We start from the raw sequence: 25,685 nt of genomic DNA on the forward strand, positions 1-25,685 counted from the left end.
TTTCTTTTCTATAAAGGTTTCCTTTATAATAACCTTCATTTAAACTGTTTTCCACCTGTTTCCCACCTAGTTGAAGATGTCCCTTTTCATTGTCAACCTCTAAAGGTCCTCCCTTCCAACCCAAACTATAATTCCCTGATTCTATGAAAACTGAGCTGCCCTGGCCTAGACCGAATCTCTAGAAAGCAGCAAGGGAAGAATTTCCACAATACTGAGGCCACAGAGAAACAAGAGGCCTGTGATTATAAAAGGATTTACATTAATAATAATTAATATTGTGATATCTTTCGTGGAGGTAGATATCCATTGGGTGTCACACCACATCAGCAGGAATCCTTCATGGTGCACGGGGAAGCAGTGAGGCCAACCAGGTGACTGGTGAAATGTCTGAGCTGGACAAACAAGCCTTCAAAGTCTGTTTAACACCTAACTTGGGGTGGAAGGGGATGGCTTCTCCTGTTCAGAAGCCACAGACATGAAGTCTACCTTGAAATTAAAAGCCTAAACATTCTTTTTTGACAAATATGGAATGAGGTGGTGGTACATGTATGCCCCTAACATCCATTTCCTCAATATGCTATGGAGTGGAACAGTCATCTGTAATGTGGACAGTGAGACCTGGTCCTGCTTCAGCAAGTAGGGCATGGCATGGGTTATGAAATATCCTAACAGAAGAGAAAGTAGTACCCACCTTTGGATACTGCACAGCCTCACCTTCCTGAGATGTGTGTGTTTAAGTCCCCCCATGCTCTAACCACAGTATAAAATAAGCCTTCTTTCTTTGTGTCTTTGGAAAAAAGGCTAACAAGGTTCCATCCTTGGTGAAACCTAAGCAGATAGATATCATCCTCCAGCACCACATGCTTGTCCTTGAGGAGCTAATCCTAAATGTTTCCTACAGGTCAGTGCTGTCAACTTCCAGGACAGCTTTGTGGATTCCATCTGAGGAGCTAAGCTTTGGTGCTTCATTTGGATTCCTAACTTCTTCAGGGAGCCAACTGGCTTATATTCAGATGTTTCAACATTGGACCCAATTTGAACTTTAAGCACAAACTCAACATTTATATCAGTTTTAGAAACGGGGTTCCAGTTCCTAAAGGACCTTGAAAAATCTTATCCCCTATCAGAATTTAAAGCATCCCTCTAGGGATGCTTTAGGGAGGAGCTGTAACACCCTTTCAAATCATTCCACTGTTAAACCCCCTTAACAGCTGAGAAGTGACATAGCATATTATAATTAGTTTAAATTTGTCTGGCTTCAGCTTTCAAAAGCTGCATGATCTCTTCTTGGTACATGGTAGATGGTAAGGATCCCTGAACAGTTAGATAATCCATCCTTCTTGCAAGAACCCTCCTTGTTTTGTCACTAGAAACGATAAACCCCACAAATTACCTCACTGTCCATTTATACACCAATAACTTGATACAGAGGTACCATAAATGAACAGGAGAGCTAATGGTGCACCTGGATGATCAACATAAGGGCACTCAAATCCATGGTACAAGGGTAGGGTGATTTCACAGCCCCTCTCTGCCACATAGCCATCTTCTTTTTGCAGGCAGCAATATTTGCACAGCTCTATCAGCAGCTGGTTTAGTAAAATTACCACATTAAAAACTAATCTGCAGTTTTGTTTTGTAGAGGTAATGTCAAGATTCATGGTTCAGCAGTCAGCTCAGCATTGGCATGAAGGAAGGTACTGGCCAAGGGGTAGAAGATGGAAGGTGAAAAGTGCCTTGCAGTCACAGCTTGACCATGAAACTCCACCCTAAGCTAATTAATTGCACAATCAGTGCCAAAAATCTATTCCTGCCCTACTAAGTTATGGCCATTTCAAACCATATTTTTCTTCCCCGGTTTTTGGCAAGAGTGCTATGTTCCTAGCTTTAAATACAGCTATCTAGGGACTTCCAGAGAGACATTTATTTTTATTATGTTTTTCTTTTGGACTTTATTCACAAAGTCAGCAAGGATAAGAACTAAAAAGCTGAGATTTGAAAGAGGAAGGGGGTTTAAATCAGAAATACCCTTTCAATTTTAGTGAAACATCAGAATCTTGAAACAAAGACTAGAATGTGTCTACATTTGAGTTTCCTTGGTGCATAAACTTTTGTGTTTTAGTAGAAAAAAACCCACCCAGTTTGAAACAGGCCCCAGATTTTTGAGAAGCTGATGGAAGTAATGAAGTGCGACGTACATAGCTGGGACAAGGAATATACTGGAAGAAGCGAGCACGGTATCTTTAAGAAGCTGCCAAGACCTGCAGAAGGTTGACATGGGCAATTTCCTCTGAATGAAGCTAGAAGCAAATGAAGCAGATGGAAGGCTGTTGAAATTGAAGGTATGAGTCTTCTGAGCTATAGACAAAATGAACAAGCAGGCAGTGTTGAGAATAGCAGTTATCAAGAGTTTGGAGTAGGTGTGTACTATCTGAATGTTCACATTACAATGTTCAAACTGAAAATTTTAATGGGAAGAGAACAAAAATATACTGGCTACATTCACTCTTTAAACAGGTAGCTTTAAGGAAATAAAATGCTGCTTTGGAAGTCACTCTGCATCCCAGCTTCAGAGCAGCAACTCTCTTCAGAGCAGTGACTCTCAGCATCACAGAGGTACCACTACCTTTTCCAAAAACAAGAGAGTGACAAAAGTCTGTGGTGGTAAATGATCTTTTCCTAACGCAAAACTTGATACAGGTATCAGACTTTGGCCACTTTTAGTGCAGACATCTAAGCTGGTGTTGGACTTGCATCACAGTGGACACCTGTTCAATGTCACTATGACCAGGAACACTTACTGCTCTTAGTTGCCAAGTTTTATGGGACAAATTTTTTTCTGGACAGATGGAGGCAGCTCACAACAGTGAGCAGCCTCTGAGGAATTGGGGCCAGAGGTTGTCCTGTACAGGATGGTCTCAGAACATAGGTTGAGAGAAAAGAAAGAGTAGATTCATGTTTGGGACGGATGTCAGAGATTAACCCCTGCCTCTCCCAACTGAGAACTAGATGTGTTACTAGAGAAGCTGTTGGAATAGAAAACTGAGGCATTCAGACATCTGCCAGCATCAGCAAAAACTTGCCCCAACTGCTGAGCACCCCTACTGACTTTGGATCAGGTTCTAGAGGGAAATTTCACCAGTTGCAAGAGTTACAAGCTTGCCAGACCCCATCAAAAAAATGAAAACTGCAAATAAACTTTCACTGGTGACTCTTTAGCTGGTTTCAAAAAACACCAACATGATGAAAAACAACTGAACAAAATCCATTTCTGTGATTTAAAAATCTATATAGTACATAGCCCCATAGTATTTTAGGTTGATAACAGTAAAGACATGTAAATAGCCTTATTCAAGTAGAATGCACTAGAAATATAAAGAGATACTGAGAGCTAGCCAACAGTCAGCTGGTAACAGGTAAGCAGGACTCAAGTTCCTGTTCTGTAAAACTCAGCAGGGGGGACTTCAACTCTCTCTCTCCTGAACTGATTTCAGGACATTCTGTTTCATCATGGTGCAGGACAGAATTTTTTTCCTGACCTCTCTAAATTTGCATGGGCTAGGAAAGTATCAGTGCTTTACACATGTATCAAGATTCAAGTTGGAGTAGGAGCCTAACTTCCAAACAAGAGGAATGTGCATGACTGTGGGGAGAGACAGTGGAGTCTTCCCACATATCCTCCTCCCCTCTCCTTCTTGCAATTGTCTTTGATGGGCCATATAATTTGTCCTAAGATAAGAGCACCAGGTGGGAATTGCAGGAGGAACTGTCTGGATGCTCACAAAATAAATGCATTCTAGAGACCAGGGAGCTGCGATGATGGTAACTGACTTTGGTACACCTGGGCTGCAAAAGGGTAGAAAATGCTGCCAGAGATGGGTGTCCTGGTTCCAGCCAGGACAGGGTTAATTTTTTGCAGTAGCCTTGAGGGGACATGGCTACGACCCAGAGCACGGGGAAGGGACTCCAGTCTGGGGAGAAGGGGCTCTTGTTGGTCATGGCATACATCAAACCTGAATATAGGGAACAATCCCTTCTGGATGTGTGCACAGGTAAAAGCACTAAGATCCAGTCACACGTGGAAATCAAATCCTAAAGTAGCTCCCATAGATGCTTTGTCACTTTGCCATTGCGCACTGGGCAAGGACAAAGACTGTGAATGTGTACATTTCTAGTTGGACCTGCTTACATTATAATGTTTTAGACCTGCTGATATTATACACTGCATTGGCATTATTTACATACCGTCTTGGCAATAAATTTAATCATCATCATCCACATAACCAGCATCGTACTTCTCATGCCTGATCGAGAGTCTTCTCTCTACTATGCCACAATGTGACTCCTGCTGCATCCAAGGGAAAAACAATTCTCCCCCTCCCTGTTTTCTGCTCAGAAAGGACTCTGGGAGACAGAAGGTATGAAAGACCTGAAACCTGTAAACATTCACTCATAGAATCATTAAGGTTGGAAAAGATCTCCAAGATCATTGAGTCCAACCTTTGACCAACCACCACATCAACTAAATCATCAAGGTATTTCTGGAGTGCTTCCTGTAATGGTGACTCCATCACCTCCCTGGGCAGCCCATTCCAATGTCTAACACTTTCAGAAAAGGAATTCTTCCCAGACATCCAGACTGAACCTCCCAAGTTATGCTTAACTACAGTAGACAACTACTGTCCCTGTAAAGTATAATAGTAATTTAGATGACACTTAGAAAGTACTTGTAATTTGAGACTACTGAACAAACAAACAAACAAAAACTCCAAACAGGGATTGACAGTGATTGTGGCCTGGTAGAAATGCCTATTTTGTTCATAAGGAAGAAGCTGCCAGTGAGTAAAACATGCGTAAGCTGAAAGTTTATGGAATCAGCAGTTTTTACCCTCCCTTTAAGGAAAAGTGGCTCCCCTGCTGAAAGATAATTCCTTTAATGCCTTCATATTACGGAATAACTCAATGAGATACACTGCCTAAACAAGATGTTCCTAAGTGTTATCCATCACTAAGGGGAAGGACAGTAGAAGATCTTCCAGGAGCTTAGCTTAAAGAAGCTGGCACTGATCTTCAGAGCTGTATTTCTCTACTGAAATCATCAGACAACAGCCAGTCAAAAGGATGTGCCACAAAACACACAAGTGCTTTGTCAATCACTATAATCCATCAGAAGAGCTGTGCCTGTGAAATAGGCAAACACAAACTGTACCACAGCAGGACAGGTACTACCAGTAGAGAGAATAAATCATAACAACGTACAGTGTGCAATGGGGGGCTTCCTTAGGAACCTCCTGAGCAATCTCAGTACCGAATTCAGAGTAAGGAAACAAATGAAACAGATGCAGGGAAGGACTCCAAATCCCATCTACAAGACAGTAGATGCACCCTTTGAAAAAACAAGCAGTTCTTGCTGAGCCTCAAAGAACAAAGGCTAAGATGAAATCTACAGCTTTGGTCTATGCATACTGCAGGGGGTGAAGGGAAAGAAAAACAGGAAAAAAAGAAAATATTCAACTTATCCTACAACTGCACACAAAAAAGAGTATACACATTAGTATCAGTTAATATACAGGAATGTATCAAGCAGTATGTTAACAAGGTATGTATTAGTATGGCAGCAGAGTTAAGGTAGAAAGCAACAGGAGTTATTTTTCAGAGCAAAGGTATTTTCTTTTTAGACTAATTTGCTTAGAAAAATATTACGTGAGCACTTTTACAGTGTGCTAAGCCAGGTAAACATGTTCCCTTACCGTTTATATACGTAAAATATAAGCACCTGTAAACATTTTTTAAAGACACTAACCAGGTAAAACTTATAGATATGACTCCAACCACACGCATTTGTAAAAACAAGTTCCACAGCAAAACAATCAAAGGAAAATAAAATATGGCAACTCAGGTTTTTGGCAAACATTTTATAATTTTTATATAAAAATCTCAGTAAGAAACCTAGCAGAATATCTGACGGAAACATCTGCCTTACAACAAGTTCAAAAAAACCTCACAAAAAAAAGAGAAATAAAGAAAAAAAAAAAGTAAAATTCCAACCCCCAAAATATTTTTTAATTATAAACCAGAATATCAACAAAACACTTAAAATAATCTCAGATTGTTTGGCAATTCATCACATCATAACAAGAGACACATTTGATCATATGAAAAGTTTAACTTTATATACAACTTCACTTGAACATTTGCTCTTACCAGAGTTAATATACATTAAAAAAAGATTCTGGCAATAATACCAGGTTCTGTTTTTAATACCTGTGTATAAAATGTAACATAAAATGCTGAAGCTCTATAGTTAGGAGAAGTGACATTTGATTTCAATGGGTCCCTCTTTGTTGAAAAAGACAAATACTGAAAGAACAGCTGTTTAGTTGCAAAATAAAACTGTTTCATTTTAGGGTGGTGTTGGCTGTGAATAAATCTAACCTAATACTATTTACTTCTTGAGGTCGGTAGTAAATTTACAAGTGAAAATATAATCTAGTTAGATTACATTTTAAATTTCATACTTTGTCACAAATGTGAACAGAAAGGAACCAAGTCCCCTTCACTATGCTAAACTACTTTAACGCATGCGAGAAAAATACTTTACCAACTGTCTGAGCATATTTTAGAGAACTTCAGACTTTAGACAGTCCTGGGGGAGCAGAGGGGAAGTTTCCTACTGACATCTGCATAGAATGTAAAATATATAATTAAAAAACCCTAAGGTATATACTAAAGTTTACAGACCAATGCTTTCCATATAATAAATAAAATGTCCATCATCGATTAGATTCATACACAGAGTAAAATACAACCTATTTTTACAAGTTTATGTACAAAGTGTATTAGTAGGCACATGTGTGCCTTATGGGTTGGAAGCATTTGCATTAGCATGTCACATTGGGAAACTCCAACTTTCCAAGTCAGTGATAAAATATATAACTACTTTGTTTTTCATTCAGATACAAAGTAAACTTATTTTTCATCTGAAATAAATGTACATAATATTCTGTATAAACAATAGTTTATAAAGCTGTTTAAAATGTAACTTAAAAGTACTGCATTGTTTAACTTAGAGCTCTGAAACAAGCACGTGCAAATCCCTTTGCTTTAAAAAAAATAGAAGCACAGATGTTTTTCTTCCTTTTGACTTTTTCAGGAAGAGTACTAGCTGGTAGAGATTATCGTTTTGCTTTCTTTACTGGTGTTTCCTCTGTTTTCTGCTGGCCTTTTCTCCGTACCACTGTTGGGCTGTCCTCCCTTTTACGCTTTGCAGACTGCGCCTTTAACCTGAAAGGCATTATTAATAATTATTTTAACAATGGTAGGGTCTGTAAAACAAAAGGAGTGGTCAGGCACAATTCTCTTTAGAGGACTAAACTAAATTGTCTATCTCTGATGAATTACAAGAATATATTATTTAAAAATACTACTAACACACTCACATGCTCCCATCACATCTTAACAGGACACCGTGTACTAATAATTCTGTATTTTGAAGAGTGCTCCATATGCAGAATTTGGGGCTAGAACTCTCCTTCCTTCTCTTCTTTGGAAAGATTTGTGGGTTATAACAGAATATAATGGACTACATTACCTTGTACCCTGTCTCACAAAGACAGAATAGCGGCAACAGCAGCTCAAGTCTTGCATACACAAGAGGGAGTAAAGGGTAGAGATCATATACCCTTACCTCTATTTAAGCATACATCTATAAGCTCACCATATTTCAGATGCAACTGGCTTAAACTCTTGGCCATTCTAACAATTCAAAGAACTGAACATGAGGTGAACTGTGACAGCCCATCAGTGCACGATACACGTGTCTCAGTTCAGTTTGAAGATACTGCCACATTTCACAGAGGATGACAGATACATTTGGCATATAACACATTAAAAAGTGTACCAGTAAAGGAGGGAAAGGGAGATATACTCAAAATTTGATATGAGGACTCTCAGAGTTTCTCCTCTTTTTATCAGCTAAACTTAAAAGACTTTTTTAAGCATTAGAATCATGTCATTATATTTGGCTTTAACCTGAACTATCGATGTTCTTCCCCCCCACCTGGGAAAGAATCACAGCTGAAGTTAAAATACTGAATAACACCATTTTCAGATTATCCCAGATTTCAGGTTTCTGAGGATGTAAAGAAAAAAAATCTAGTCTTCCAAATGTTAAAGAAAGGAAGAAAAAATAAAAACATAAACAGAAGAAAATCCTTTAAAAGCTTTTATATATGACAAGAGAACAGAACAAAACTAGACTGCTGTTCAGATTTTGAAACAGTGTATTACATATAAGGAAAGGATCAATGTAGTGGCTTCCAAAACAAATATTCGAAGTGGATTCAACTTTAATACTTACTGTGTCAATGGAGGAGATTTATTAATTTTTGTATCACTTGGAGATCTTTTTTTAGTTGCTAGTTTCTGTCGTTTTCTAGGAGAAACTGAACTTGGACTGCTGCCTTTAGAAGTTGCACGTGTGGTTGGCTTGCTGGGTTGTTTTCTGTAATACAAAAGAATGATGAATGCATATATAACAAGATACTTTTACCAAGTCACTTTCTTCTTCCAAGTGCAGCAAATTAAGACTACACAGCATTTGCAACTAGTATATAAAAGTTGCCAAAAGGAACAGTGAAAAAACTGTATTTGCTGCTTCAAGACAAACTTCAGTGCCAAGCTGTGTATTTTCAAATGGCTACTTTATTAACAATATTTAGCATTTAACTAAATAAAAATACTTATTCCAAGTCCGCAATAATTTTGGTACATAAGTGTCCATGTTTAAAAAAGCAATTTGTTATGAATTCACTCATATGAGCTTTGGTATCCACTACTTCAGAAACACGAAAAACTTGTTACTGGCCACTAACTTCATAGTTTGGAAAACAGGTTATTTAAGTCAGAGAAACTGTTAATCCAGCAATGCTGAAAATGAAGCATCATCCCCTTCTACAGAATTATTCCCAAATGCTGCTTATAAAATGCAGACTGTATATAGCACCTTAAGGTAGAGATGCTTTGTTACAACTGGAGCTAGAAAGGCAGCACTGGAAAACTGAGACACAAACCCAAATCTATAAAAAGTAGATGTTTCCACAAGCAATCAGAATAAAACCGCTAATATCTAAACCTTTATTACAATTTTAGAGTTAACAATTATTGGAGACTAACAGAAGTCCATCTGCCTTTACCAAAACAAAACTACTCTTTACTAAGTGGTAAACGTTCTGAGTTTTTATTTAAATGAAAATCACATAACTGCTTTCTGATTCAGCTCTGAAATTATCAGTTCAAGAGCATAGTGTGAACTGTGCTTCAAATAAGGCCCAAGGGCTAACATATAATATAACATATAATATCTTTATGACTGAAGTAAATCTGGTCAATTTAAAGAAATCTCACACTAACATAAAAAAAAAAAGCCTGGACTCCAATTCTGTCCTGGATGGCAGCAACATAAATCAGAACTTTCCAAAGCTGCTTTCCTTCATTGTTTCCCCAATAAAATCAAGAGGACAAGCTCTGCTAGAATTCTGTTTGCCTACAAAAAGGCAGACCTGTGTTAAGGGAGATGAGAACAGCTTCATAAAAGAGTTCTTGCTACCACACTAGTCTTTTACAGTAAAAGATCGCTCTCCAATCTTGCAGACAACCACACTAGAAATTAAATCCTCCAGCACTGCAGATTCATGTATTTAAAAACCAGAAACTTACATGGCTAATCATATTTTCACATTGTTCCAACTCCAAATACTAAACGGTGAATTGCAGAGTCAAGTCAGAGGTCCCATTTTTACCTATCAGAACTAAGTGTCCTTAGACTCAGCTTCTGAGGCATCACTTAGGATGAAGACTGCCAACAGGACCAATTCTTACTTTCTTACATACTCAAGTATGCCTTTATGAGATCCTAACAGTTTCCCCCCACCCTTCACCTTTTGTCTCTTCATCCCTACAAAAGCTGTACTAGAATTAGACTCATAATTATTTGGGAAGCTCTCATCAATTTAAAGCACATAAACAAAAAAAAGAGAAAAAAAGGAAGTAACAATCTTCCCTGAAACAAATCCCACAACAAATAAGACTAATGCAGAAAAAAGCTTGCTGTTGGTGTCTCTATGCAGTTACCTTTGAGCCTCTAATCTTGTGGCTGATCTAGTTGTGGCCCTGGAATATGCATCATCATCTTCCTCACCATCTTCTTCCTCAGCTTCCTCTTGCTCTTTGAGTTCATCTTCAGAAGACAATTTCTGACGTTTTTTCTCTGGCTCCAGTGTTTCTGTCCATGTAAAAGTTTACACGTGCTATAATTTTCCAAAAGCCCTCCAAAGCGACATGAACACTTAACTTAGAAAAGGTACTGTAGTCACAAATCCCGTTTTCAGTAATTTTCCATTTCCTTTATGCTTCAACATTTTTAATTCACACTTGTTTGACTTAATCTTGCTAACACATTCACCATAGTTTACTTACACAGCTCATAGCCAGTATTCATAGAAAATTCATGAGGCTTTACAGAAGCATCTGGGATGTAGCAATTCTGACATGAGATTACAGCAATTTACACATATTTACATAATATTTACACTAGCTGTAACTCAATGATTTTTCCTCAAGAAAGGAAAATTGAATAAAGCTTATCTTGTTGCTATTAGTAAACAGAAAGGCACAGTAATATCTTCTCATTCTTATGGAGTAGCACAGTTTCATGCTTTTACCAGTTTCCTCTGACTGAACCAGAGAACGTCTGGACTTTCTTCCCCTTTTACGCACAGCCATTTCTGCCTTCTCAGCTTCATCTTCCTGAAAAAACAAAATGGAAGCAAGTAAGTCAAGAACAATTCACTTTACATAGAAGACAGACATTTTTCGTTACATACAGCTTATAGATTTACAAATTAAAATGGTTGCACTTACATTTGTTGTTTCTTTCTTATCGGATACATCTGTACCTAAAAAAAAGGAAAGAAAAAAACTTAATCCTGAACTTCAAATCTTTCACCCATCAATTTGAAAGGGTGTTCTTTCATACTCTGTCAACTTTGCATAAACATCACAGAAGATCAGAAAACATTTAAAGTCTCTTTTTAATTTAGAATATGGCTTTCTTGTATTTTGTTATATACAAAGACTGGGACAATGATTAATTTTTTTTAAGTACTAAGGCTTTATATGACTGACAGTATTTATTGCTTTGTTGCGTATGCTGTTTTGTCTTCATGGAAAAGCAAAAGTTACTCACTCCCTTTTAATTACTGTCAACTAATGACAGAATCACAGAAAAATTTAGCTTGGAAAGGGCTTCCAGAGGTCATCTAGTCCAACCTCCTGTTCCAAAGCATGGTTAAATTAATCGATCTGATCAAGATCTTGTTCAGTCCAATTTTGAAAGTCTCCAAGTACATGGTTCCTCCATGTGTTCTAGGCAATCTGTTCTAGTGCTTAACTGTGCCCATGGTGAGGCACCAAGATGACTGTAGCTCAAAAAGACACTATCTAAAACCTGTCTAATACCTAGTATGCAAATTACATGACTCTCTTCTGAAGTACTTCTTACTTCCAAATCAGTAATTTTTGCTGACTGGCCTGTGCATGTTAAAACACATCTATAACTCTACAACTCGTGTCTCAACCCAGCCTGTGCCTGTGGTTACCATTTCTACCATGACTAACTCTATATCCCCATATCACCATTGGCGAATCAGAGCTCAAATCAGTCTGGCAGTTTAATTACCTAGGTAGCCTCATCTCCTCGGATGGTAAGATTGATGGAGAGATAGACAACGGGTTAGCAAAGGCATACAGTGCCTTTGGAAAGCTCCACAAAAGAGTTTGGAGAAATAAACACTTGAAGAAAAGTACCAAGATCAGTGTTTACAGAGCCATTGTGCTGTCTACTCTTTCATATGGATCCGAATTAAGGGTCATCTACCGCCAACACCTGCGACTCCTAGAACGCTTCCATCAACGCTGTCTCTGCACAATCCTAAACATCTGCTGGTCAGATTATGGGACCAATACATCTGGTCTCGAACAAGCAGCAGTCACAAGTATTGAGGTCATGTTGCTGAGAACACAGCTGCGCTGGGCAAGGCACGTCTCAAGGATGAAGGACCACCGCCTCCCTAAGATCTTGCTTTATGGTGAACTTGCCACCGGTGAACTGCTGCAAGAGAAGAGCCCCAAAGAGGAGATACAACATCCCTGAAACAACATTTGAACCTTGGCCATATTGACCAACATAACTGGTCTACTCTGGCCTCCAATCGGGAGGTCTGGAGACACACCATCTATAACGCTGCTGCCTCCTTTGAGAACGCACGCAGGATCACTCTTGAGGAGAAAAGACAACGCAGAAAGAATCGTGTCTTGCAGAATATACCACCTAAGGAGTCTTTCTGCTGTGCCTTTTGCAACCGGATGTGTCTTATCTCCTATTGGCCCTTTTAGCCACCAACACGCTTGTAACAAACATGGGTAGAGCCCTTCCCGAATCTTCGTTTGTGAAGCCCAGCCATGATGAATTAGTTTCAAGTTCAGTGTCTGTGCTATGGAAGAATGCTGCCCTCAGAAAACAGATGTCTCAACTTCATCTGCTGTACCGACCAAAAAGAAACTCTCTGCATCCCACTCCATATGTGAGTCTGTTCCTGCCACGAACACCCAGAAATCACCAGACTGAATGAACTGCATAGAGGGATTCTACTTTGCTTTCTCTTCACTGCCAGGGGTTTTCAAATCCTTTTGTCACATGAATGCTAACAGAGGATGAAAAGTTTAACAGTGTATTTCATCTACTTTATACACTCTTTTTAACATCGCTGTGACATTAACAGCCTTTTACCTGGAAAATGGAATTAAGCTTTAATTACACAGTCAAGTGACTGTCCTTGTCAATAAAAAGCAAACCAGAATGTAGTTTGACTCCTTTGTCACATTCCTTTTTTTTCTCTTTGTGTTGATAAAAGCCAAGTACCACACAACCAGCTAACCCTTCACAGACAATTATGAAGCAAATGGATTAAAGCTGACATTGTAACAAATGTGGAGAAAATAGGAAACAGTTCATATGTGCAGTGCAACCAGATTAATATCTCTGTAGAAACAAACTTTTGGAAACTCTAGAAGATTTGTTTTGAAGATTTGTTTTCCAGGTTTGTTGTATGTTTGTTTATATTTCTTTACAAACCACTTTTTAACCTGCCTTTCAGGTTCATCTGCTTCCTGCCATGGGTTTTAAAGTCTGTTTTATGAATGGTTGTAATTAAAATGATATGTTTAAACAACCAGTGCAGTTCAGACTCCACACACAAGAAAAATGAGGAAAGCAATAGCAAAGTATTTCACTGAATTTGATTTTATTTTGAAGCACCAAAAGTACATTTCTCAGTCAAGCTATGCAATCATCTTCTAAAGATCTTACAGCAGCTGTGAAAGGGGAAAGAAACATCCCCTCGAGATACCACTAAGCTCTTTAGGCACATATCCAAAGATAGGTCAATTAACTGAACAAAATTTAAAATTTTAAGAGTTAATGTAGTGTGATTAATAGTCACTGTATGAAAGAAAACCAGCAGAAATGGAAAACAGTCACTAAGAACCAGTCCGACGGGGTACCTACCTTCCTCTGAAACTCTGCCGTGTGGCCAACCACACAAATTAGTTATTAGGTGTATTCTGCTATGCATCAATCAGCACTTAACAGTGCTGCTGCATCTCTGAATTTAGTTCTTATCAAACTGCTCTTTTTCAAAATTAAAAACTTGGTAGCAATTAGGGACAAGTCTTCAATTCATCTGTTTACTCAGATGTTTTTGTTCATGAATAACACTGACTGCCAGAGATGATGTTTAGGAAGGACACGTGATTTTCTTTTTCTTGAAAACCCACCTCTGTTTCTTCTATCTTTTGTTTTATATGGTAGAGCAGATATAACTTTCTTACCTATTTGAGGTGTTTTCCCTCTACTTGCAAAGGTAGAAAACTGCAGCTGAAAATAAAAAGTGGGTTTCTTAATTTAAAGAAAACCAGAAAAATCCAGCATTGTATTACATAACCACAGAAACTTGCTTACATGCATTGTAGAACTTATCTGTCAATCTAGAAAACATGAACACTCTAACGAGCACCACAAAGTTTGTACCGAGTTTAACATAGGATACATTTTTCCATTTCTGATAAAAATCAGAAACAAGCCAAGTCAGCCCATAAACAAATAACAGCAGTTTCAGTAACCTAATTGACACTAAAGTCATTGCAATAAAAGACACAAAAGGTAAAAGCCCTTTCAGTCAAATACATTTCTGAAAATTTAACTATCAACAATACAAAAAAGTTTACTACAGTCACTTGATGTAATCACATAAACAGATTTACAGAATTACAAATCACCAGAATTTTTAATTTACTCAGAATGCAACAAAGCTAAGTATAATTACACAATCTCCTATGATGAGTGTCCAAAAAATCATATTCTTTCATCACTGAACAACTCCACTAGGACGCCTATGCTTCCTTTGAAGTAGCACCATGTTCCCAAAGCAGCCCTGAGGAAACTGTGATGCAAAGGTAGTATCTCACCTTACAGAACCCTCATCTCAGATGGGGGCAGGTAACACTCCTCCCAGAGCCAGCCTGTAACTGACTGACACCAATCACTCATCACTAAGAGGTACAGGACCTTTACAATAGTTGAACCAGAACAAGATGGTTCTGTTCCAGTACTGAGGCTGCCAAGTTACATCTATTTCTGAGTGTGATTTTAAAATTAGTTTTAATTCTTAACTGAACAAAAAACCCCCCAAAAATCAACCAAACAAAATCCAATCCAAAACATCAGAACAGAAAAACCAAATACCAAAACCCACACCAGTTCCAATTATATTTCATTAAATTAATATTCGGGGGAAAAAATCAATTAGGAAACATTAGGAATTTTGAAACAAAACTCCAGTAGACCTGTAGAAGGGACAGGACTCAAAGGGCTGCCTGAAATGCTGTGAGGAAAGAGCAAGCAGGGACAAGAACTCCTGCTATCCATATCTGAGGTGAATTTCCAAGATTTCTGACAGCCATGCCAGCCGGTGCCTCACCAGGCAAGCAGGCAGAAAACACATATTCCAACACACCTTCACTTTTAAAATCATCCCTTTTCTACACAATAACGTTGATTCTGATATACAAGAATTCCCAAGGGAGGAGCCTTCCACTAGAATAAATCCAGCTACTTGTACTCCACAAATATGCCTGATCCGTTACTACCCTGTGTTGTAATCCAACTGGATTGCAGAAACAATACCAACAGAACACTCTCTTAGCAATTAATGTACTTCAAAGGGTTAAGAAATTAAACTAAGACATGTTTCATGAGCTCTCATGTTACCAACCAGCATGTCTCAAGCTCTTGAATGAACTGTAATGTTGCAATACAGGTAATACAACTGCTTTACATAATATTTTATTTTACAGCTATTAAGAGATATTATGAGCTATTTTTATGATACATTCATTAGAGGAAAAAAAAATTCAAGTTTTTGAAACAAAGTCACCCTTGCTCTTCAGGACAAAATTAACTCTCAGCACAAATTAAAAGACACGTGTGCACACAATCAAAATTTCACCCTGCCCACAGGTATATATTGCCAGCTAGTGTAACAGTTGAGATTTCTACTAAGTGAACAAGTTTGAAGCTGATAGGTTATTTGCTACATTCTGACTTTTTGCTTAAAAGGTTCAGCTATATTAGGAGATACTATCAATAGTTTTTGTTTGCTTAGACTGAACTCAATGATCAAGTTTCCCATAAGATGTTTCTGAAATGCTGCTAACTATTAAACAGATAAATGGCTCTTGAATTACCATGTTTAAATGCACCCAAACAAAATAAAGGCACTTACATTCCCAGTGCTCATATCAGCTTTTGACTCCCCACCTGAGGGAAGAAATATGAGTTCAGAACTTGAATGTCACTATTTTCCTTGTTTTTCCACACAGGTATTAAGAACTACTTACCACCAGGTTGTACTGCTTCAAGAGGGTATTTACGAGGCCGTCCCCTTTTCCTTTTCACTATTACAGGCTGATTTTCCTATTAAAAGTAAAGGAAAAACATATTTTAGTTACTGAAAGTGACATTTAGCATTTGAGCAATACAATGCAAAGACTGCTGATAACCAAATTCATAATGTGATAGTGGCAGAAGTACTGACTGTCAGTTAAAAAATACAGATGAGGCAGGTTTCACAGGAAGAGGCACAGCTCCCAATTATGCAAAATTCTCTGTGGCTGAGCTCAGGTACAAAGCATGCCTGAAAATGCAGGACCTTCTTCTCCCTTCCCCACAATGGTCTCACAAATGCTGCTGCCTTACCCTATACAAGAACTCCAACCTTTGTATCTTGTCAGTCCTGTTCCCCAGTGTCACACAGCATAGGCTACATCCTATAACAGTTAAGCAGGTGCTATCAAACAGTTAATATCCCAGTTATCCCAACACACAGATTGCTGATATTCTCTATATAAACAGGGTCTTTAGCAAAAAAAGGTCCCTTATTTTGAAGTTTGAGCTTTGAAAGACAACTTTAAGTAATAAATATGGTCAGATGTTCAGACTGCAAAATCCCCAATAACAGACTTTCTCCTATTTACGAGGAAAGAAGATTAAATGCCTCATTCAGCATTTACTGAAGTCTAGCAGTATCTCCCTGAGAAGGGTTCTTAGTGACTCAAGCCTTGAGTGAACAAACAAAACCATATTCTTTAAGTTTTCTTCCACTTCCAAATCTGAGGCAAAATGACAAAACCCAATGCCTTTATGAGATCAGCATCAATTTTCACCTCTAGGGTTCAGACATTTATCTACAACCACCACTGCAGATTACCACAAGTGTATGCCTAAGTGATAACATATAGAGTTTTAAAACTGCTAAAAGATAATATTTTTGTAAAGCCAAGTCACATTTGTTAGTGACTAAACTGTCCACATCAATTACAGGATTTTCAGAGAACATGATCACCATACAATACAACTTTATAGAATTGCTTTTTAGACAATTTGTAAGTAGTATTAAGTGTATGAAGGGAGTTACTCCCACTTCAATAATCAGTCACTGATGCTTTATGGTCTGTGAGTTTATACTTTGTGACAAAGCACGACATGAGTCTTTGGTACTTTAGAGCACCAAACAAATTTCCACAACTATTTCTAAAGGTGAAGTCATAGTTTTAATATTGTTGTCAACAAAATTTAAAGTACTTATTTTCAGTGTGAACTTGCACTATCTCAGTTAGTTAACATGAATAAAACCACTCACCTCTGGAGAATTTTCATTTAGTTCTACACAGTGCTTTTTATTTTCAGACATTTCTTCTTCGATGCTAAATTCATCTTCACACATGCAAAAAAAAAAAAAAGTTGTACACCTTTGCTTTATTAGGCAAAGAAGGCAAAGAAAAAGGTACAAGCCACAACCTCTGCACTGAAAACATGATTTCTTTCCCTAGCCTAAAATTCCCTAAAAACATCCATCAGATGTTAATACTGTGGATATACCACCTTTTATTATTTATTTTAGTGCAATTCATAAGTCAACTACAACAGTGCAATTTGCATGCTCTTTCCTAGTTGGTTTCTCTACAGAAACAAACAGGATTGATGATGGTGAATATATAATAATTTTTACATGAAAGGACACCTCTTGCTTGTGCTCAAAGCTAGGAGAAATTCTTGTTACATAATCCTGACTGTGCTATTTTTCCATCTACCTGTTTTTTTCAAGTTTATTTCCACTTAGCTTTCCTACCCAAGGTAAATACTGAAGCAATAACGGAGCAAATGGGTGACAGCACAGTAGAAACATCATAACTTCTCTCACTATTAAAGAACTAAGATTAATGCATTACTTGATAGCAGTAATAGAACAGACACCAACTAGAGAATATATGCAAGTTTTTGCTGGGATCAAGTTCATAATTTTTCTCAAAATCATTCAAATGAAAAGAAATTAGCCTTTAGTATGGGTTCAGAAAATCTACCATAGTGTGCAGTTTCATTACCTTTTTCTTCTGCAGTACCTTTAGGAGGTGTACACATTACAACAATTTCTTTGGACACTTCTGCTGTATCACCTGAAATAACGTCCTACATTATTTTGAAACAAGAAAGAAAAGAGAATCTTACTACAAATTAAAGATCAGTCAGTTACTTACACTAAAAAACAACCACAGTCCAATACATGAGTATTGTACTCATCAAGATTCTGCAATGTCTCTAAAACACTTTGGTGCTGAGAAGCTTCATCAGAAATCAGTGTGTAAGCCAGTCTCAAAAATTTTCCATGTACTCCCAAAAAGAATACCCATTTTGTCCTGAATTCCTGTTTTTACTTAGTAGGAATCAGTGCAAACCCAGAACTCAGGTGAAGTCCAATACCCTCTTGAGGATCTCAGATCAGTATGACCATGTAGGTGCTGAACTGACTGGACAGCTGGGATCCAGCAAAGTTCCACACTACCCTAAGCTCCTAACTATTGTGCAAATCAGCCCACTACACCTTGAAGGGATACAACAGACACTCCTGCCTTTTTATTTATTTATTTATTTATTTTTTAAAATTGTCTCCTCCTTGAAAAAGTAACATTCTCCAGTCAGTTTGTATTCAAGACAAAGCAAAAGTAGTTCAGAGTTAATAATGAAAACAACCCCCAAAATAATCTCCTATAGAAATAAAGACTTAGATTTTAATCTTATTTACATTGTAGTTGCAGAACATTAACAAAAAAGTTCTTGAAAATACCTTCATGTTATCAGGTTTTGTTTTGGAACACTGACTTTGTTCATCTTTTTTTACATCCTGAGCAATCAGCTGGTTGCCTGCAAAACCAAGTAATAATTGAAGTGTTAAAAAAATGTCTTCTGCATTTGTCATATTTTCATGCTGCTTTTATATCCGTTCATCATTACTGAGTTTCAAAAGTCTGAAAAGCAGCATCTTAAAAACATAGGAACAGAAGTTATTCTAACCACTTTTCAAAAAAGAAGACAAAACAATTCCAAAAGAGAATTCCATGTTTCTTGTATGTTACAGGTGTGGTTTGCTTTGTTTGTTTGTTTTTAAAGATAAGTTCAAAATTGAAATTTGACCGGTACCACCTCAAGAAACAGAATGTCAACTTTAACTTCAACTCACCCAGAGACAGAGAAAGCAGTTAATGCTATGTGGGACACTAACGAATACATGACTTTTAATTACTCAATCAAATCAAAATTCTTAGAAGAAGAATAAAAACTGTCATAAAAAAATAATACTAATAATTTTACTATCTTTTTTTTTCCTAAATTGTTCTGATGGTGAAAAGACAAAAGCAGTTAAGGCCAGAGCTTAAACAGATATTACACAGTCAGTCTCAATTACTATGTCAGCGAAATGTGTAACTTATTTCTAAGTTAACTTCATCTAAATTTAACTTAAAAATGTTTATACCATTCAACGGACTGAATTCCTTCTCACTTTTTCCTTCTAGACAAATAAAAGGTTACACTAAAACTTAGTTCTTTCCAACCTAAGAGAAGGAAGCATCCAGCCCCAAAGTCTACTCAATGTTTAGATTTTCCTCTAATGATCAGCTTCCTTCCCTGTGTTTTATTTTAGAAGGATAAAATTAATAATTATTTTAAAGACTATACAAAAATTTTTGTTCACTTACAATTGAAAAAGTTATAATATTCTTCTGTGCAGTAATTAAATTTGTTATAATATGTTTTTCAAATATAGTAAGTGCAATATTAAAAAGCTGTTTTGGGAGGATAAATTGCTTTGCAGTTTGCAATGCCCTATATTCCATTCTTTCCTCCAAAATACCATTTTATGGCCTAATGGCAGTAGAACTTTGTTTTGCAGCAGAGAAGCTCTGCACAAATTCGTGTAGTTCTGCATCACTTACATTTTTCTTTACCTGTTGTTTCTGAAGATTTACATTGTATTCCTCTAGATCTATGTTCTTCAGTTATCTGGGTATCCACATTTTCCACCTACACATAAAACACAAAAAAAGATTAACTCCTTACCTTCTTTTAACTTTATAAACTTTTATAAAGTTTATAAACACAGACTGGAGAAACTTTTTCCTTCATGCTACTTTCAAGTACAACATGCATTAAAATGGAAAATAGCAGTTTACAAAAGGAATTTATTCCTAGAGCTCAAGTAACATTACTTCTACAGAATGGCACCATGAAAGAATTTCTAACTTGTAGTGTTTTCAGAATTTGATCAATATTTTTACAGAAAAAAAGGCTCAGAATTAATTAAGCACCCTACTAAGTGTTTTAAAAGCAGTTTATCACGGTAAATCACGCAAAATATTTCTGGATTTAAAAGGACACTCTCCTACATGCAGGAACAATAGAAGTATCTCACTAGCACCAAAAATGTGGCCAATCAGCATTACAATACAGTAATAAATAAATTTACTACTCAAGTTTAAGAAACCACAAACACATTTTCAGCTTCCTAGCTGCGTTAAATGTCTTGTTTCTGCTCCATAAGAAACTTTGCAACTTTCCCAGTTATCCCTTTTATATTTATGAGTTCCTCCGAAATCACAGCAGACTGCATTAAAACAGCATGTTTCTAGTCGTGATCAAAAGCTCCAAGAATAATCCCTACTTTTTTCCCCCCTCTATTCTCATGGAGGACAAGCAAGCTTATCTTTTCTGCCAGTTAACAGTCTTGAAATAGTCCTAGACTGTGGAGCAACAATACAAGATTTATTTACTGGCAGATTTGAAAGAATAATTAGACATCAACCTACACAGCTGCACAGTTTCAATATACATAGCATATACAAAAATATTATTTTCCTTTAGAGAATATTTAATGTAAATAGAAGTAAATGCAAGTATGAAAAAAGCAGCACAGAGAATAAATTTAAGAAACAAGAACTTACATGAGAAGTTTCTCTTTCTAAAGCAACATTCCTCTGCAGCAAATCTATTAAAAAATAATTACAACACAATCAGAAAAGCTAATCAAGAGCAAAGAATCACAGTATCCTCTACTTCACTCTCTGAAAGGATTCCAGAGAACCTGAAACTATATAAAACTTACTTTCAATGTTGGAAATAAGAGACATCCAATCATCTTCTCTTTAACAAATACACGAACAAAACAAAGAGTATGGATTTCTAAAGCACAGGATAACTGAGAATCACTTTATGACTGAAATACAGGCCATCAAGGGGCTTTCATCTTTGAAATGTATGGTGACTTTGACATTTCAAATATAGTTCTATCATTTGAATGAATCAGAATTTCATCCATCAGAACCTCAGATGCTGGATCATGGGATGAAGTAAAACATGATCGAAACTATGCTCTAACATGCTTTCAGAGAACTAAAGTTTGCATAATTGTACTAGTGAGACCTGTAGCTGATTGAGTGCACATAAGGAAATTGTCTGATTGCTAGACTGTAACTCTGACAAAGTAGAGCCTTAGCCTTCCATATCACAAAAATGGAGAAAATAATTATAAATGCTGATTAGTGGTTTGGAATTCTGAAAGAATTTCATAACTTCCAATACATAAAGAGAAACATAAAGAAGCTGCTCTATCGAGCGTTCTTAAAATCTGATTCATAAAAGCACTGAATTAATATTCTAATTAAAAAAAGCTGCTAAAGTATTCCAAGTAGCTTTCCTTTCAGCTGCAGTAAGAACATAAACCTATAACCCAATAAAAAACTCCTTTTTACATACAGTTTTATACAATTTGTAGCTTATTTCTTCCATCTACATGTTTTAGCAACAATTCTTCCACAGCTATACTGCTGAGTTGCACATCCTTCAATTTTTAAAGCAGTGTCAAATGAAGAGCTAGTTCCTACCCACTCAAACAGCAATGATTTGTTTACATTCCAAAGAATCTTGGACTACTAAACTACTGTGTCTGCTGTTCATACTCCTGACAGGACACACATTTGTCTTTTAAACAACTTCCTTTTACGTACGTTGAGTTGTATGTATATATGCATGCGTATATACATATAAGAGAGATTACTGTGGAGAAGAAAATGAAAAAAAACTCTCTACCAAGAGCTACAAAGCATTATTCTTCAGTCTGTGTCATATCCAACGTGATTTACACAACAAATGGATTTTTGTTAAACATTTTACAAGAAACAAGATTATCACAGCTAGTTCAATCTGCACATTTTAAATCTTAAGTACTGTCTGTCTGGGACACTGAGTGATGGAAAGTGGCACAGTATTACAGGCACTTCAAGAAACCTCAGAGTACAGAAAAACTGGTTCAAATTTTAGATTTGCTGTCCTGAAGTCCCCAGTCTTTTAACCCATTCTCAGGTTTACATTTTCTTTCTTGTGAATAGAGCATGTCTCTTATCACCCAGATGAATAGGGCACCACCATGAAACCAGGTATGTGAATCTGACCTACTCTGAGAGTAAAAAAGAATTCCAGAGTTTTATACCAATGCTCGTGTATCATATCCTCACAGGGCCCGTCACAACACCCAAAAAACCAGGATGTTCTAAATTCATAAGGAAGAAAGCCATTCTTTGGGGAAGGTTCTGTATCCTTCCTGGGCAAATGTTTTTCAGTATTTATTGATTTTAAATGGAATGTTAGCAGTCTACTTTTTTAAAATCCTAAATGCTTTCCACCTTTCTTTTACCACATCACTGGAAGAAAAGTCTGACCGTCCTTCTCTATCACAAACCAAATTCAAAGCCACCTGAACTCCTAGAAACATTTCAAGAAGATTCCTGAAGGCTTTCTTCAATTTCTCTACACATAGTATATAACAAATCTGCAACCCTCCCATCACAACTAATAGTTTTTTCAGCATGAAAAGTAAGTTGCTATCAGTATAAAAATCACCTTTTTGCAATTCTTTAGTAGGAAGATCCACACATCCCTCTTCACTTCTTGCACTTTCAGGCTGTTGTGACTAAATACAAAATCAGAAGAGACAAGTATAGCAAAGATTCAGAACAAGTATGTCTCACTCCCCTCCCTCATGTCATGATGAACATTGTCTTATCATGATCTACAGAGGTCTTCAATGATGTCTTCTACAGATGTCTTTAGTAAGACATCAGTACAAATATTAATAAGGAACATTATCACAGCTAAGTCACATTACTGTTCAACAGTGACCTTGGAGTTATCATCAGTACCAGAGATCAGTTTAAAAAAGCAGATCTCAAGAGAAATCTTAGGGAATCAAGGTGCAATGCAAGTTACAAATACAAACAATATTCTAGAAATGTTCACACACACAGAAAAAAAAAAAAGAATCTGCAATGTATAACGAGGTACAATGAACTCTTTTCAACTCGTGTTTTGGGTGGCTTGGTTTGTTTGCTTTAAAAAAAAATAAAGTTGCAGAGTAGCTCTAAGTTACTGCTGCATGGATAATGCTGTATGGAGCTAAATGTATTTAAGTCTGATCTGGACACTGTAAATTCAGCTACAGTTCCATATTACTTGGCTGTACTGACTCTAGAACCATGTTATGCTGGTAAGCAGTAAGCTGTTTGCAAGTGGAACTCAAGTCTAATCAATAAATCCCATCGGACTGACTTGGATTTTCCTGAAGCGCATCCCAGGCACCAAAACTGTGGTTCAGAAATACTCAGCTGGTCTAACAAGGACCTGCTGTCAGAAGCCCTGTGGAGACTCACCCTTCCACAGATGCTTGAGAGTCTCTGAACCATGTTATGCCTCAAAAAGCATATTTTTAGAGTCTGGCAAGATATGAATACATGGGTACACTCCTGTATCTGAATGAAGAATTAACCCATGTGGAATCCTGGCTACTATGGATCACAGCCCAGACAAACAAACAGACTCAGCTTTGGTCTTACAGAAGCTGTAGGTGACCATGAGCCCCAGTACCCTGGATTATCAAGGGTGCCCAACTCTTCTGTAACAGCAGATAACGGGGCTGTAGTTATCAGAACAGAACAGCAGCAAGTGTAGCTCAAACACAGAGAATGGCAAGGAATTGATGCAATGCAATGAAATGAAATGAACAGCAGTGTGTGTTTACTGTTTCAAAGCACTAAACTAATACCTCCCAGTTGTAAGAGCCAGGGCATTGATGACTGTTTTACAAGCACTATCACAGGTAACATGCAAATGGTACAACCAATTTTTAAAAAAAGCAAACTTGGATGTTGTGGTCACAGAAGGAGCATGGCTGAGGAAGGGAATTAGTTCTAACACAGAAGAACATGGACAGCCCACAGTTTAAATGCCAGCTGCCTAGAAAAGTACAGCTGAATAATCTGAAAAATGGCTCCTCTGAATTTTTGCAGTTCAAATGCCACTTTTGCTGCACAAAAATCAAAAGGTACAGTAAGAAACCATAAGAAGATGTATGATAATACAAGAAACAGTATAGTAAAAATTTTCAAAACAACAAATACCTTGTCAGTTCTCAAGTTACTTTCAAATTCTAGTTCTTCTGCCAACTTTGGTAAAGTTGCATTATTGCCTAATGAAATACAAATATGTTAAAATTATCAGGTTATATTATGCTGTGTTTATCTCATGAATGCTGTAGTAGAATGCTATTTCTCAGTACCACCTCATGAATACAGCACATGAATTGAAACCCTTCTTGTAGACAATGGAAACAATACCAAGTCTGTTTGCTGGAAAACAGCTCAATAAAACTCCGAATTGGCATTTGCAAGAACACAAGTACTTCTCTGTTTTCCTTAAATACAAAAGGCTTAGAAAATATGGGCTACCAGGATTTACCACAGCTTGCTTGTGAATTCTGATTTTGGCTTTTTTTTCTTGCTTTTCCTGTAAAAAGAAACTGTCAACAGCTTTTTCAGACCAAATAATAAACAGCAAACTACGTCTGTATTCATGAATGAACAGCTAAGAGTTAATACTAAGGAAAATATTTTGCTGTAAGTGACAATTAGACCTAAATCCATAAGCTCTAGAACCTTAACCACTGAAATCCCCCAATTTCTATAGAAATTGAAAACTCAGTAGCTCTTGTTAGCATCAATATAATTTCAGAAATATCTTAAACCCCTAACCATTTCATTCCCCAGAGGAACAGCTTTGTGTTTATAACATCTGAAAAACAGGCCATGGCAGACAACATCTTCACATGACTTCTACTTTTTTGAAACCTATTTCAGAAGCCTGTTTATACAGCTTTTCCTAAACAAAAAGAAACACTTATAACATGACAATTCATCAGTGACGCATGTGAAGTGATTAAATTGTGGTTGCAATCCACAGAATAAGTACCATTACCCCTGGTACTTACAGAGGCTACATCAATGGACAATAAGGATTGAGGCAAGCACCGAGACAGAAATACTTTACTGTGTGGCAGTTTACACTTTCATGGCTCATGCTTATCTCTTACGTAAACACCGAACAACATTTTTTAAGTTTACTAGATCAGCCTCTTTCCCCAACAAATTTGTAAGATCCCAAGATCTGCAGAGAGCTTTCCAAGCCGAACATCATTAAAACTAGAGAATAAAGCCAATTTTTGAGAAACTGGACCTAAAGTCAAGTTATAAAATGTTTTTGAAATAACAGAAAAAGACAGACATGAGAAGGAAAAAGCTTTACAAATAGAACTTGATCAGTACCATTCCATTTCCTGTGGTAGAAACAGATT

General features: G+C 37.0%; 1 protein-coding gene across 2 annotated transcripts in view; it reads right to left on the bottom strand.

Moving 5' to 3' along the window:
• Window positions 1-5,907: 5,907 nt before the first annotated feature.
• Window positions 5,908-25,685, bottom strand: part of BOD1L1 (biorientation of chromosomes in cell division 1 like 1) — a 36,118-nt gene continuing 16,340 nt past the window's right edge. The window contains exons 11-25 of one of the 2 annotated variants that reach the window (XM_032685093.1): window positions 24,457-24,524; window positions 22,904-22,973; window positions 20,950-20,993; window positions 19,945-20,032; window positions 18,798-18,874; window positions 18,058-18,142; window positions 17,316-17,389; window positions 16,015-16,090; window positions 15,900-15,934; window positions 13,948-13,993; window positions 10,921-10,955; window positions 10,722-10,806; window positions 10,132-10,282; window positions 8,360-8,503; window positions 5,908-7,284 (exon numbers count right to left, since the gene is read on the bottom strand). In XM_032685093.1, the coding sequence (XP_032540984.1) occupies window positions 7,176-7,284; window positions 8,360-8,503; window positions 10,132-10,282; window positions 10,722-10,806; window positions 10,921-10,955; window positions 13,948-13,993; window positions 15,900-15,934; window positions 16,015-16,090; window positions 17,316-17,389; window positions 18,058-18,142; window positions 18,798-18,874; window positions 19,945-20,032; window positions 20,950-20,993; window positions 22,904-22,973; window positions 24,457-24,524 (1,187 nt within the window). In that variant the 3' untranslated portion in view covers window positions 5,908-7,175. The remainder of the gene's footprint in view (window positions 7,285-8,359; window positions 8,504-10,131; window positions 10,283-10,721; window positions 10,807-10,920; window positions 10,956-13,947; window positions 13,994-15,899; window positions 15,935-16,014; window positions 16,091-17,315; window positions 17,390-18,057; window positions 18,143-18,797; window positions 18,875-19,944; window positions 20,033-20,949; window positions 20,994-22,903; window positions 22,974-24,456; window positions 24,525-25,685) is intronic. The other variant, XM_032685094.1, reaches the window with a different exon arrangement.

This window comes from Chiroxiphia lanceolata, chromosome 4 (genome assembly GCF_009829145.1).
Source record: "Chiroxiphia lanceolata isolate bChiLan1 chromosome 4, bChiLan1.pri, whole genome shotgun sequence".
Classification (NCBI taxonomy): Eukaryota; Metazoa; Chordata; class Aves; order Passeriformes; family Pipridae; genus Chiroxiphia; species Chiroxiphia lanceolata.